At 36.3% G+C, this 13000-nt stretch overlaps 2 protein-coding genes across 6 annotated transcripts; both read left to right on the top strand.

Annotated features, from left to right (window-relative positions):
* The first annotated feature begins 2521 nt into the window (after positions 1–2521).
* LOC114740101 (protein NRT1/ PTR FAMILY 4.6) lies at positions 2522–5875 on the top strand. The gene is made up of 5 exons (XM_028928226.1): positions 2522–2601; positions 2701–2806; positions 2991–3208; positions 4023–4463; positions 4549–5875. The coding sequence occupies exons 1-5, from the start codon at positions 2599–2601 to the stop codon at positions 5530–5532; spliced, it is 1752 nt and encodes a 583-aa protein (XP_028784059.1). The 5' UTR covers positions 2522–2598; the 3' UTR covers positions 5533–5875.
* Positions 5876–9201: 3326 nt separating this feature from the next.
* On the top strand, positions 9202–12803 carry LOC114740102 (hypersensitive-induced reaction 1 protein). Of its 5 annotated transcripts, none has more exons than XM_028928231.1 (6): positions 9202–9380; positions 10885–11083; positions 11282–11402; positions 11499–11590; positions 11669–11765; positions 12175–12803. In XM_028928231.1, exons 2-6 carry the CDS (start codon positions 10895–10897, stop codon positions 12528–12530), a joined length of 855 nt encoding a protein of 284 aa, XP_028784064.1. In that variant the 5' UTR covers positions 9202–9380; positions 10885–10894; the 3' UTR covers positions 12531–12803. The 5 variants fall into 5 exon arrangements, with proteins under 5 accessions (XP_028784064.1, XP_028784063.1, XP_028784060.1 ...); XM_028928230.1 differs by having other exon boundaries at positions 10879–11083; XM_028928227.1 differs by having other exon boundaries at positions 10872–11083.
* Positions 12804–13000: the final 197 nt, after the last annotated feature.

Here is a 13000-nt window from a genome sequence, read left to right as displayed (position 1 = left end):
AGGAAGCGCAAGATCATGAAGGAGATGTTTACGGAATGATCCAGTACTCTTTTTAATTTCTTCCTCAACTTTCCAGCTCAAAGCTACAACACAACACTGGATGAAAATACCTTCACCGAATCACCTTCTTCCACAACTCTATCTCTCCCTCTATCACCTTTAATTTCTCTCTCTGTCTGACCCACCATGTTTTGCATGCTTCATTCTCAGAATAGAATATACCTTCATTGATACATCCATGTACTAGCACCACCATTCTTGCCTTTCACATTTCATTCGTATCTGCAGAATCTCAGCACCTCTCACCAGTCACCACCATTATGTCTTCTGGGATCAAAGAATAGAGATACATGCAGCTCACAAGTCCAAATCATTACTACTTATATGCAAGACAAAATCCACTGAGCTTTTGTGGGCGGTGCTGCACTATTAATTGGTGATCATAGAAAATATCCTACCTCATAGCTTAAAGCTGAAGAAATTGCTGAACCAATGTGGATTGATGATACCCATCCATTGTGGTCACTATAACAGATCCCACGTTTTTTGTTCTTTTGTAATGTGGTGGGGTTAATTTATTTCTTCATGAAGTTCCATGTTTCCATTTATCTAACATTTACTGCCAGAAGTTCTCATTTAGTGGTACCTTCCAATTGCTTCTCATTTAGGACATGAAAGTTATTCTTGGCCGACGTCACAAGCATGTTTTAAAGCGTATATAATTTTTGAATTCTCTAAAGATGACAAGTTGGAGAGAAACAAAGATGCCAATTTTGGGACCTTAAAGGTCGAAATAGCACAATACGTTCAAGAATCGCAATTGGTCCATATTCTAGATGGGAATATGTTCCTGACCTGACCGAGAGGGTTCTCTACAGTGGGGTATAGCCCTGGCCTTCTGAGAGTGACAATTCCTACAAGAGCAACGATTGGTTCTTAATCATTTTCACAACTAAAAAGATCAGGTCTTGTTCAATACCCTACCGAATTAACTCCCTTAACAGATATTATTGTAATCCTAAGGGGTTAAAATTCTGTGAGATGGATCCTTTAAACCATCTTATCCACAAGAGGATACCGTGGAAGTGAGACACTGATATGGAGTGGTAGCTCTAGAAACACACACAGTTCTAGGCTATTCATCCCTTACCGTGTTCTTCTATCTTCCACAAAGTCCTCTATTTTATTGGGGTCAAAATATTAATGCTTGTCTGCGATCAAACTTAGCTTCCTGCTCTAGTTTATTTATATACGTAGTTCCAATGAGTAGAGTAAATGGTGAGAATGGGGGTGCAGGGGCCCATCACTTGGATGCACCTGGCCACCCAATTTGGAGATCTTGATGATGAAGATCCATAATAATCCACCTAGCACGTTTCTTTTGCTTATCCACAACCACATGTTTTTATGATCAAGGATATGGGACTTATATAGCCCTGAAAGAATACTCTTGCTTGCAGGGAATACCATAGTATGGAATAGGTTCCTCCTCAAATGGCCCTAGCTAGAGAGAAGTTCCATTCGGTCCCATTCAAGCTTATAGCTCTCTGACAACCTCAAAAGAGACAAAGTTCACATGACCATATTAAACTCATAAATGGTCTGGTTGCTAAAAATCACAGTCTTGATATGCAATTTGCGTATACCTAAATTCAAACATTAAGAATTTTTATGAATGTGTTTTAAAGATGTCGAAAAATTATTTAAATCTCTATAGGTCAGGAAAAATTGGACGTAGGATGGTTATTAAGAGAGATAGCGTAGAGGACAAAGCATTGATCTGTCAATATTAGCATTAAGTCACAGTGGACTTAGCACTATATAGGTGGGACATACTTGAAAAGCTTCTTTATAACTTTTTCTTCGTGCTCAACATCATATAATTATGACTTCTATCAATTTGCCCACTTGCTTCTTTACATTTGTGTTTCATCTTCTGATGCCTTCATATCCATTATCCCTCTGATAGGCATGGTGACAAATATACACTGCGTGGTTGTCCATGCAATAATCTAACGCCACCTTTGATTCCCAATATGCAAATCATCTTGTTCCTGAACAATATCATCCTCAAACACCAGTTTACATGTGGCTCATTTTAAACAAATCTGATTAACTGTCATGATTAGCATTTCCATATATTGCAACCCTGTCCTATCAGAAACCAACAGAACAATGATACAAGGACAGGAATTTAATTAATTAATTGGAAGATATGAACTACTAAATGTATATTGGTGAAAGATTTGGTTCCTGGGATCTTCTTTCTCATCTTTCCCTTCTCCCAGTGAAATGGAGAACCAACCAACAAGGACAATGATAACAGTAGAAATGTCAACCTCAATGTAAGGTAAAAACTAAAGAGATTTATATATGTTGAGAGAGTGAATGGTCACTTTCACGAAGCCTAGATCTTTCCTCTTCTGTGGGAAACCCCATTTCTTCAGCTTATAAATAATATTATGTTTATCACTTCTAGTATAACGGAAGAATTATTTCTCGACCTAGTAGTGTTATATCCCACAAGCATCCCCAGCCAGTGCTGCTGCAACCGCCTCAGAATAAGAGAATAAAGGAGACGATAGAAGTTTAGAGATCATGGTAGAACTTTAAACCTCATTAGTTTCCATCACTTCTCTTGTATCCATCTTGGGTTCTAAGCACTATCACTTTGTTCTAAACGTACTGAGAACCTGACAGGATATTGAAGCTAGTTCGAACGCATGGGAAGGTTACGTAGATTGGAGAAACAGACCTGCCTTGAGAGGACGCCACGGTGGCATGCTGGCTGCCTCCTTCGTTTTAGGTTTGTGCAGTCTAAGTCCATATTTTCTGTTTCCCTGAATTGTTGACATTAATAAAATATTGGATAGTGGAAACTGAGATATCTTTCAGCTGCATAATTCTCTTTTATCGTTTTGTTTCACAGACGGTTGTATATTTAAGTGTATATATCTATATATCTAATTTTTACGCATTGCAAATTGCAGTTGTGGAGGTACTGGAAAACCTGGCATATCTTGCCAATGCAAGCAACCTTGTTTTGTATTTGACAAAGTTTATGCACTTTTCCCCGTCCAATTCCTCTAACATTGTCACCAACTTCATGGGAACATCCTTCCTCCTTGCTGTTCTTGGAGGTTTTTTGGCAGATACCTATTTAACTACGTTCTCCATCTATTTGATAAGCGCTGCAATTGAGTTCATGGTGAGTAGCTAGATTGAACCACACACTTTTATCTATTTATTATTTTTATTTTATTAACTTTGCAAAACAACATCTTCATCAATCGACTAGAAAGCAGAAGAAAAGGCACTGTAATAGTTACAATAAGATAACCGCACGTAGACAGATCAAGTACAAGCTAGTTAGCTCTTATAGGTGGGCTTCTAGGCTGTTCATTCCTCTGGGAGGAAGAATCGCCACATGAACTTTTTAAAGGATAATTCTAGAAGAGAGCAACCAATGAATCGTAATAGGCACGTGAACACCACGTGGCCAATATATGGACAACTCAAATCACGGCACCGAGCTAGCCCCACCTGTTGATGCCCTTCTTAAATATTCATCCCTTACCCAACCAGAAGTCAAAACAGAAGTGAGTGAAGAAGAAATTAATAAATATATATACATATATTGTAATCAAAGACATCAAAAAGCTAGCCAAGATGTTCATGGTGACCAGAAGTAGGGTCCACTCACGCTCAGTTCTTATATAGTTTGTTCATAATGGTGATGGTTTATCAAAAACTGAGGTAACCAACCATTTCATGATAATATTACTACCTCTTGTCCCAATTATAAGATTTTATTTGTAGTCTACAAACGAAGTTTTATAATTAGGACCAGAGGTAGTATTAAACTCTTGCTTTGGGTTGAAATGTCGTTAGAAACACCTTTTGTGGTTATCTTAGTCAAACTAAGTTTTCTTCCATAACAAAAGTGTATTTTATACAAATAATATGATGCTAGTTAAGGTTTCCTGTGATGTAAGATTTTTTTTTTTTTAAACGTGAAATAGGGTTTATTAATACTGACAATACAAGCTCATATACCATCACTGAAACCACCAAGCTGTGTTGCGGGAAACACCAAAAGTCTATGCCAGGAAGCTGATGACGAGAAGGCAGCGATGCTATTTACAGGCCTTTATCTGGTGGCATTGGGTGTGGGGGGAATAAAAGGTTCACTTCCTCCTCATGGAGCCCAGCAATTTGATGAGGCTACTTCAGGGGGAAGGAAGCAAAGATCTACATTCTTCAATTACTTTGTCTTTAGCCTCTCATGTGGGGCATTAATTGCAGTAACTTTTGTGGTCTGGATTGAAGATAACAAAGGCTGGCAATGGGGTTTAGGAGTTGCAACTGCAGCAATACTGGTCTCCATCCCAGTTTTTCTCCTTGGAGCTGCCACTTACAGGACCAAAATTCCTATAGGAAGTCCCATCACCACTGTGTTCAAGGTACACACACACACACACACACATCTGTGTGGAGCACGTTGAGTTTTGAAAAAAGCTTAAGAAGCAAGTTTATATCTGCTTGCAGGTTGTTACTGCTGCAATTATCAACAACTGCAAAGCTAGGAATTCAAGTAATGCGGTAATGAGCAGGGTCACAAGTCCATCCGAGACCACTGAAATTACCGAGGGAGAAGAGATTAACATTAATGTTAAAAAGAAGGTCCAAGAGCAAAGTCAGAGTTTGACAGGAAGTCTTAAATTCCTTAATGGAGCAGTGATGGAGCCAGTCCATGCAAAGCTTCGATGCAAAGAAAAGGAAGTGGAAGAGGTCAAGATAGTAATAAAGACTCTTCCAATATTTCTGTCCACCATAATGCTAAATTGTTGCCTTGCTCAGCTCTCCACTTTCTCAGTCCAACAGTCTGCCACTATGGACACAAGGCTTGGCTCCTTCAAGGTCCCACCAGCTTCTCTACCTGTTTTTCCTGTCATCTTCATCATGATCCTTGCCCCAGTATACAACCATATTATTGCTCCATTTGCTAGAAAAATTACCAAAACAGAAACTGGGATCACCCATTTACGACGAATTGGGACTGGGTTATTCCTCTCTATTGTGGCAATGGCTGTGGCAGCTTTAGTAGAAATGAAGAGAAAGAAAGTTGCTTCAAAATTTGGTTTGTTAGATTCAGCCAAACCTCTACCCATCACATTTCTTTGGGTGGCATTGCAGTACTCGTTCCTTGGTTCGGCAGACCTGTTCACTTTGGCTGGCATGATGGAATTCTTTTTCACAGAAGCACCACTGAGCATGAGGTCAGTGGCCACAGCTCTAGCATGGGCCTCACTGGCCATGGGATACTTCCTCAGTACAGTTCTTGTTTCGATTGTGAATAGGCTCACTGGGGCCTTTGCAGCCACACCTTGGCTCTCTGGTAGCAACTTGAATTATTATCACCTTGAAAGGTTTTACTGGCTCATGTGTGTTCTCAGTGCAATCAACTTTCTGCATTACCTGTTCTGGGCCAATTCCTACAAGTACAGACCAACAAGGTCAACGCAGCACTAGAAGGAAATTAAGTACAGCCATTTGTTTCATGATTCAGAGAGCTATTAGGCACCGCTCTTTAATCATGATTATGGTATATAGAATTCCCAAATAATAAGAGAGAGAGAGAGAGAGCAGTCACTGGTCATTTACCTATTCAATAAGGCATCTATAGTGTAGGTCCTAGTGTCAAAATTTCATTCCTTTTCGGCTTCGCTGAAGGTGCGAATCACTATTGATGCAGATTCCTTCTTCTATCAGTGGACTACCTCCTCCATTCTTCATGTGTTCTCAAATGCTTAATCACTCCATTTTTAATGAGGTTCAATATGATAAAAAATTCCTGTTTATACTTGTGAAATAACGACAGAATCACAAATCAGAGACTGGCCAATTTGAGGAGGAGCCTGACTTCTCTCTACTGTATTGTTTATTTGCTTCTTCTTCTTCTTGTCTTTTCTTATTTTGTTTTCTTTTTCTCTGCTTTGTTTTTGTGTGTTGATGGAGGAGTAGGCAGGACAATAAAGTATTGTATGGATATAGGAGACTTGCAGTATAAGCCACAGGTCGGGGCAGGCTTGTTTTGTGGAGGGCCCGCTGATAAAGTTGAATCAAAACGAATCCCAGTGGAAGATAGAAACAAAAAAAGAAATTGAAAACATGGACTCGTCTGGATGCAAAATTTGTTAGTGTCAAACATCAATAAGATTTATTAGATATATTCGTTGGGCAACAACGTTGATTTTTTTTTTCTCCCAGTCACGTTTATTATACTCCTCCGGTCCTAATTGTAAGACCCAATTGACTTATTTGAGGAGATTAAGGAAGTAAGTTAAGTTGGTTATTTATAATAAATAAGTGTTGTCATTCCTAAAATATCCTTGCTAATTAAGTATATTGGCTAAAACTATCATTATTAGAAGGATTATTTTAGAAAAAATGCATAAATATAAGAAATAAAATGGATTGGGGTCTTATAATTAGGACCAAATAAAAAGTCAAATGAGGTCTTATAATAAGGACCGGAGGAGTATTATGGTTTAAAAAAACAGAATAGATAAACGAAATTGAAGTTGGTTCTTGGTTCATAACCTCAATAATTCCGAATTCTAAAAATTAAATGTCAGATAAATTAATGTACGAATCCTGATAGTTTCACTTAATCTTTAATTATATACTCATAATTTGTTAATCTGTAAAGAAAACGACATCAAATGACGTGTTTCTTACACAATCTATACTTGAATTAAGTTTGCCGCACGAGTCTAAATAGAAACAAAATCAACCTCATTAGAGATCATGATTATTACACAATCTATACCCTTGTTTCATCTATACAAAAAAAAAAAGATAATAGTAATTATTTATTATAATTTCCTCATTTTATTTTTAAAAACTTCCTTTTATTTTATATTTTGTAACAACTTACATCTGGTTTAATCAATATCCATATTAGTTATAATCAATAGATTATGAGCATAAGAACTAATGCCTCTAATTGTGAAAATTGTTGGGAGCCAATAAAAAAGAGAAAACAACAAGGACCCCATTAAAATCAGTTAAAACTATAGGAAGCCACGTGTTAATTTTTTTTCCCTTCTCCCCCACACACGCGTATAGGTAAAGGCGGGGTTTTGCGCCCATTAGTTAGTATGGGCCGAACAAGGCCCAATGAGTCCCTAAACAGACTCTCCCCTATGCGTGTGCGTGACTTTAATTTCCCCCCCAGTCTTGACGTTAACATAACTACAAGATTTTTCTCAGAAAGATGGGAAAAAAATTAAGAAGACAGAAATAGCTCATGGCCCAAATATTTTTTTAAAGAGGGAAAAAATGAGAGGGAGGGATTTTTTCCCGTGTGTGTGTGTGTGTGTGTGTGTGTGTGTTTGATATATTGATATTGACATACATAAGTGAGTGTGTGTAGGAAACTCTGATAAACACAAAATAGGAACATATAAGTTGCGAATAATTATAATAATTAAACATTAATGATAGTCAAATTAAATTAAATTAAATTAAAGGTTAATTATATTGTATGGGAGATACAATTAAATCAAACATAAATCGATCGAATTACTTTCAATTAACCATAATATTTGGTTAAAAAAACCATAACAGCAAAAAGGAAAAATTCTAAAAAAATAATTGTTGAATTTCAAAATTTCAAATCAGTATTAGTTACTATACTCGTAAAGAAAATGACTACATTCAAAAAATAAACCACAACACATTTTTGTACTAATTATTGATTTAAAGTTTTAAAATTCAACGGTTATTTATTTTGGGATTGTTTCTAGAAAAAATTTGATAAAAAGCAATGAGGAATATTTACGGTTGGACATACCATGGGAAAACTTGAACAATACGAAGTTTCCAAAATTATTACTAGTCAACCATAAATAAATGAAAAATACTTAAATCAAGTTTCTTATATCTATTATGCTAAGTTCTCTAGTTATGTCTGGTCATATGTTTTAACTTTTTTAATGTGGATTTATAATTAAATGACATTAAATATTACTAATATTTTAAAAATAATATGCATGATTATATATAACCAGAGAACTTGACATAATGAATATAAAGAATTTCATCTTTTAAGTATTGTTCTAAATAAATGTGACAAATGGATGATCAGCCCCTTCATCACAAAGCCTTTATAGTTTCACTGATGAATATGAAGCCGAATTCTCCAGCTGCTTTGCATGTTGATATTCACGCAGCTGAGCAATTCGGCACAAAATATTTCTTCATCAAATTATATATCGGAATTATTAATTAACATGTGCATAATACTTAAATTAAATTATTTTCTATTAGCCTGATCTTTATGAATTGATGTAAATTCTGATTCATTAATTTTAAAACATCAAATACTCCTCTAGTCTTAAATATAAGATCCTTATACTAGTGTGCATAGGGGATTTATGTTTAGGATCAAAGGAGTATATATCTTTGAATGAATTGACTAAAATAGCCTTACATCGCAGGGTCCGGCACCCTTGCCTTTCTACTGAACCATCTTTATTTATGTACATTCATGAACCGTGCAAATGATTCACAGCCAAATATGACAGTTGACAATAACGTGTAACCGCAAAACAGAAAAGCAGGTTTAGTACTTTGAACATACTCCTCCGATCCTTATTATAAGACTCAATTTGACTTTTTATTTGGTCCTAATTATAAGACCCAATCCATTTTCTCTCTTATATTTATGCATTTTTTTCCAAGATAATCCTTCTAATAATGATAGTTTTAGCCAATATACTTAATTAGCAAGAATATTTTAGGAATAACAACACTTATTTATTATAAATAACCAACTTAACTTACTTCCTTAATCTCCTCAAATAAGTCAATTGGGTCTTATAATTAGGACCGGAGGAGTATTTACATTTGGGTGAAAATTATAAGAGTATTTGATTTTATTAATTATTGAGATAATGAAGGAATACAAATCAAATGGAAAGCTTTATCATTCAGGGCAGGCTATACGCGCATGTGAATATTTAAGAGATTCCAATAACTTCAGAATTAATTTAGAAATTATATAAATGCCCCCATAAACATTATAAAATATATAAAACTTCCATTGAAGTGCCTCATTAATGCTTATGGCCAAAAAAAGTGCCTCATTAATTAACACTGCAAAACATGGGAATTTTCTGTGATCGTTACGTAAGGTTCAAGCAGCATTATTCCTCCTCATACCGTTCACGTTGCGGCGCGCCCGTGGTTTCTTGGAACGTTCCTTTAAAACTGCTTTTTATAACGGTCGCGCTTTGGAACCCAGGATAACGAGCATCATCCTCACTACTAAGCAACAGGGTTCTCTGTTCCGATTCCAGGAAGGCAAGTATCAGGTATAAAGTTTGATTTTTCTCAGGCAGAAGTTCATTTTCTCTTGTGAATTTGTGTGAAATCTCTCTGTTCTGGGAACTCATTGTATACTCTGTTCGCACTTTAGATACTTTATCTGAAAGGTGCTGGGTTTTTTAAACCCGTCTTATTCTCCAAGCCCGCCTTAGTTTGAAGGGGTCGCTTATTTGACTTCTCAAATAATTTAAATAATTTATATTATACTTGTCAAAACTTGAGGGGGAATTACGTCGAACGATATAAGTAAACACATATGACAAGTATATAGCTTTCTCATTTATATTCTATTTAGCCAATTTGTTTCTAGGTTTAATCTGTGAGAACAAGATGTTAGCTGGAACCACCTTGACGAAATTTTCAAAGGCTGTCTTGTTGGTTGGCTTTGGATTCAGACACACAGTATCATAGATATTGTAGTGCATGCACAAATTGGATTTTCATTAAAACGAAAGGGTCATTATTGATGGTGATGCATGATACAATAAAATCATATTAATGACAGCAAATATACCTGAAAATAATGAGGGATCCATGCTGTTGAAGAGAAGTGGCAACTCACTTGGACCAAAAATTGCTCAATCAACGGGAATGGCCAGGGTTTGAAGAGAATAACCATTTCAAAAGGCATGAAAATAGTCAATGATAGAAATTCCCTTAATAAGATTAAACAGGATTATTGGCTTCAAAATTAGTTGTGAGTTGAGATATCTTTGAAAATACTTAAATGCAATATGATTTATTCAATTAGACCTAATTGTAAAAATAATTACTTAATATCAATCATTGTAGCTTGGTCGTTGGTGATTAAATTTGTCTGTTGATTAATGCCAATCCATACATAAAAATAAAGTTATTCCTACATGGCGTGTATTTGTCTTGCTGGTTGGCCTTTGATTCAGACAAATACTGAGCGATGATTCACTCTCTTGAAAGATAGGGAAGAACTATGAGAATATTATTTTTCAATGGTACAAATGGATACTTATTGATCGTGATGTATAAGCAAACTGTGAAAAGGTCTCTCAAGTCAGCTTTGCTGGGTCTTCATTTAAAGCTTAACCTTGTTCTGCCGTGTTGCTCTGATTTCTGCCAATAATCTTTCTTCTTTCTAATTCTACCTCTATCCGCTCTCATATAAATTTTCAAGACACGTAAGTTTCCTTAGCTCCGTGTGTGTGAGATGCCAGTAGAATTTTGATGCATACTTTTACGTGCAAACTAATAACACAAAAAACCAGAACATATGAATGGATTCTAGGCAAGAATATTTTTTTTCCCCCTGTTTTGTGGAATTTGATTTGTTTTTCTTTTCCCATTGGAATCAATTTTAGCATCTGCAGTTGGCACGTATTCCTGAAGACTTGACCTTTTGCATATATATTGCTTGTGTACTACGAATCTCATTTCCAAACTTCTATCTAACTGGGTTGATGATATGCTGGTGTGTATATAAATATATATATATATATATGTAGATTTTAGACGTAAGTGAAGTGCAATGGGGAATCTTTTCTGTTGTGTACAAGTTGGACAATCGACAGTGGCTATGAAAGAACGATTTGGGAGGTTTGAAGAGGTACTTGAGCCAGGATGCCATTGCATGCCGTGGATTATCGGAAGTCAACTTGCTGGCCATCTCTCTCTGAGGCTTCAGCAACTGGATGTCCGGTGTGAGACCAAGACAAAGGTTTGTTATTTTCCTGTGACTTTGGTTATAATTTACTATTTAGGTTATCCCATGCCCATCAATGGCCATCATCGCATCCCTTTATTGAAGTGTAACTTCTCCTAATTCAGGTTTCACAGTACGTTAGTGCTCATTACTGTACAATAATTTGTTTCAGTGATACACAGTTGGTTGGTGTTTGTGATCATTTGCTTTCAGGATAATGTATTTGTCAATGTTGTTGCTTCTGTTCAATACCGTGCTCTGGCTGATAAGGCTTATGATGCATATTACAAACTCACCAATACAAGGTCCCAAATCCAAGCCTATGTTTTTGACGGTATAAACCAGACCAGAACATTGGTTGATGTTGCAGATACAGACTAAGCTAATTTATTATTTATCAGATAAGAAGAAATTACCCTTCTTATTGCAGTAATCAGAGCGAGTGTTCCGAAGCTAAATTTGGATGATGCTTTTGAGCAGAAAAATGAAATTGCAAAAGCAGTGGAAGAAGAACTTGAGAAGGTTAATTTTTGTGATACTTATCATGATGTAAACTTCTAAGTTGTTTAACTTGATTCTGAATTGATATTCTTTTAACAGGCTATGTCAGCTTATGGCTATGAAATCGTTCAAACACTGATTGTTGATATCGAGCCAGATGAGCATGTCAAGCGGGCTATGAATGAAATCAATGCTGGTATATTATATGAGCATTATGTCTTATATTTTCATTTTCGCTAATTCTCTCCAGCCTAGGATGTCTTTATTACACACATGAATTAATGAAAACCTATTTAAGACTATGTCTCAAGTGTTAGATCTTAAATCTGATATGTGGCTTGATATTGTCGGTGCCTTGTTTTACTGGTATTTTGTTCTTGATACCTACATATTAAGTCCAACCTGATAGGACTCACTGATTAGCTTGGCTACAGAGAGTTTGAACAGTTAACTCGAACTAAATGCTCATTTGGTTATATATTTAACCACATTTCTGTGTTGAATTCAAACTTCAAGGTACTCTTTATCCATTGGCTGACTAAATTGGTGAAAAAGTTGTTCTTTTTTGTCTGTGCTCGTCTTCTAACAATAACTTTTTATCTCAGCTGCAAGATTGAGGGTGGCAGCTAATGAGAAGGCAGAAGCAGAGAAAATTTTGCAAATTAAGCGAGCTGAGGGTGAGGCAGAGTCCAAGTATCTCTCTGGAATGGGTATTGCTCGGCAACGTCAAGCAATTGTGGATGGTTTAAGAGACAGTGTGCTTGGATTCTCAGTAAATGTACCAGGAACCACTGCTAAAGATGTGATGGACATGGTGCTTGTGACTCAGTATTTCGATACCATGAAAGAAATTGGTGCTGCCTCCAAATCTTCTGCTGTGTTCATTCCTCATGGACCTGGTGCCGTTCGTGATGTAGCCACTCAAATTCGGGATGGACTTCTTCAGGCTTCTCATCAGTAGCTTCTATATCACCCAGCTCTTTTATCTGGTTTGTACAGCTATGGATGAGACTGTGTTGACTATTCGCGTGGAGGGTATCTATGAACTGTGCTTTCTGATCTTGTTTTGTGGCAACAATCAGTATTACTGTAGATAATAGTTCTGTGGATTGGTGGGCCATGCCCTTTTTAAATACCCTGCTTTGGATACTTAAAACCATCAACTGCCCCTGTAGGTTACCTGTTTTCTTTGGTGTGAATGGTGATTTCAAGGAAATTTCTTTTCTTTTGTTTACCTTTGGAGTTTACTTATGCTCAATCATAGAATAAGAGACTGTCTGTTGTTTTTCGATAATGTTGCTTGGTATTGGGAAATACGTTATAATCAAGCTCTCTAAAACAGAGTAAACAAGAGAAATAGTATGCCAACTCCCATCTTTTGGGCTATCATTGTTGAAAGCATTTTAAGATTGAAGATAAAGGAGCAAATTA

The sequence above is a fragment of the Neltuma alba genome, unplaced genomic scaffold, assembly GCF_004799145.2.
Source record: "Neltuma alba isolate B1F8T4 unplaced genomic scaffold, ASM479914v2 tig00003057_pilon, whole genome shotgun sequence".
Classification (NCBI taxonomy): Eukaryota; Viridiplantae; Streptophyta; class Magnoliopsida; order Fabales; family Fabaceae; genus Neltuma; species Neltuma alba.
This window is presented reverse-complemented; position numbering and strand designations above follow the sequence as displayed.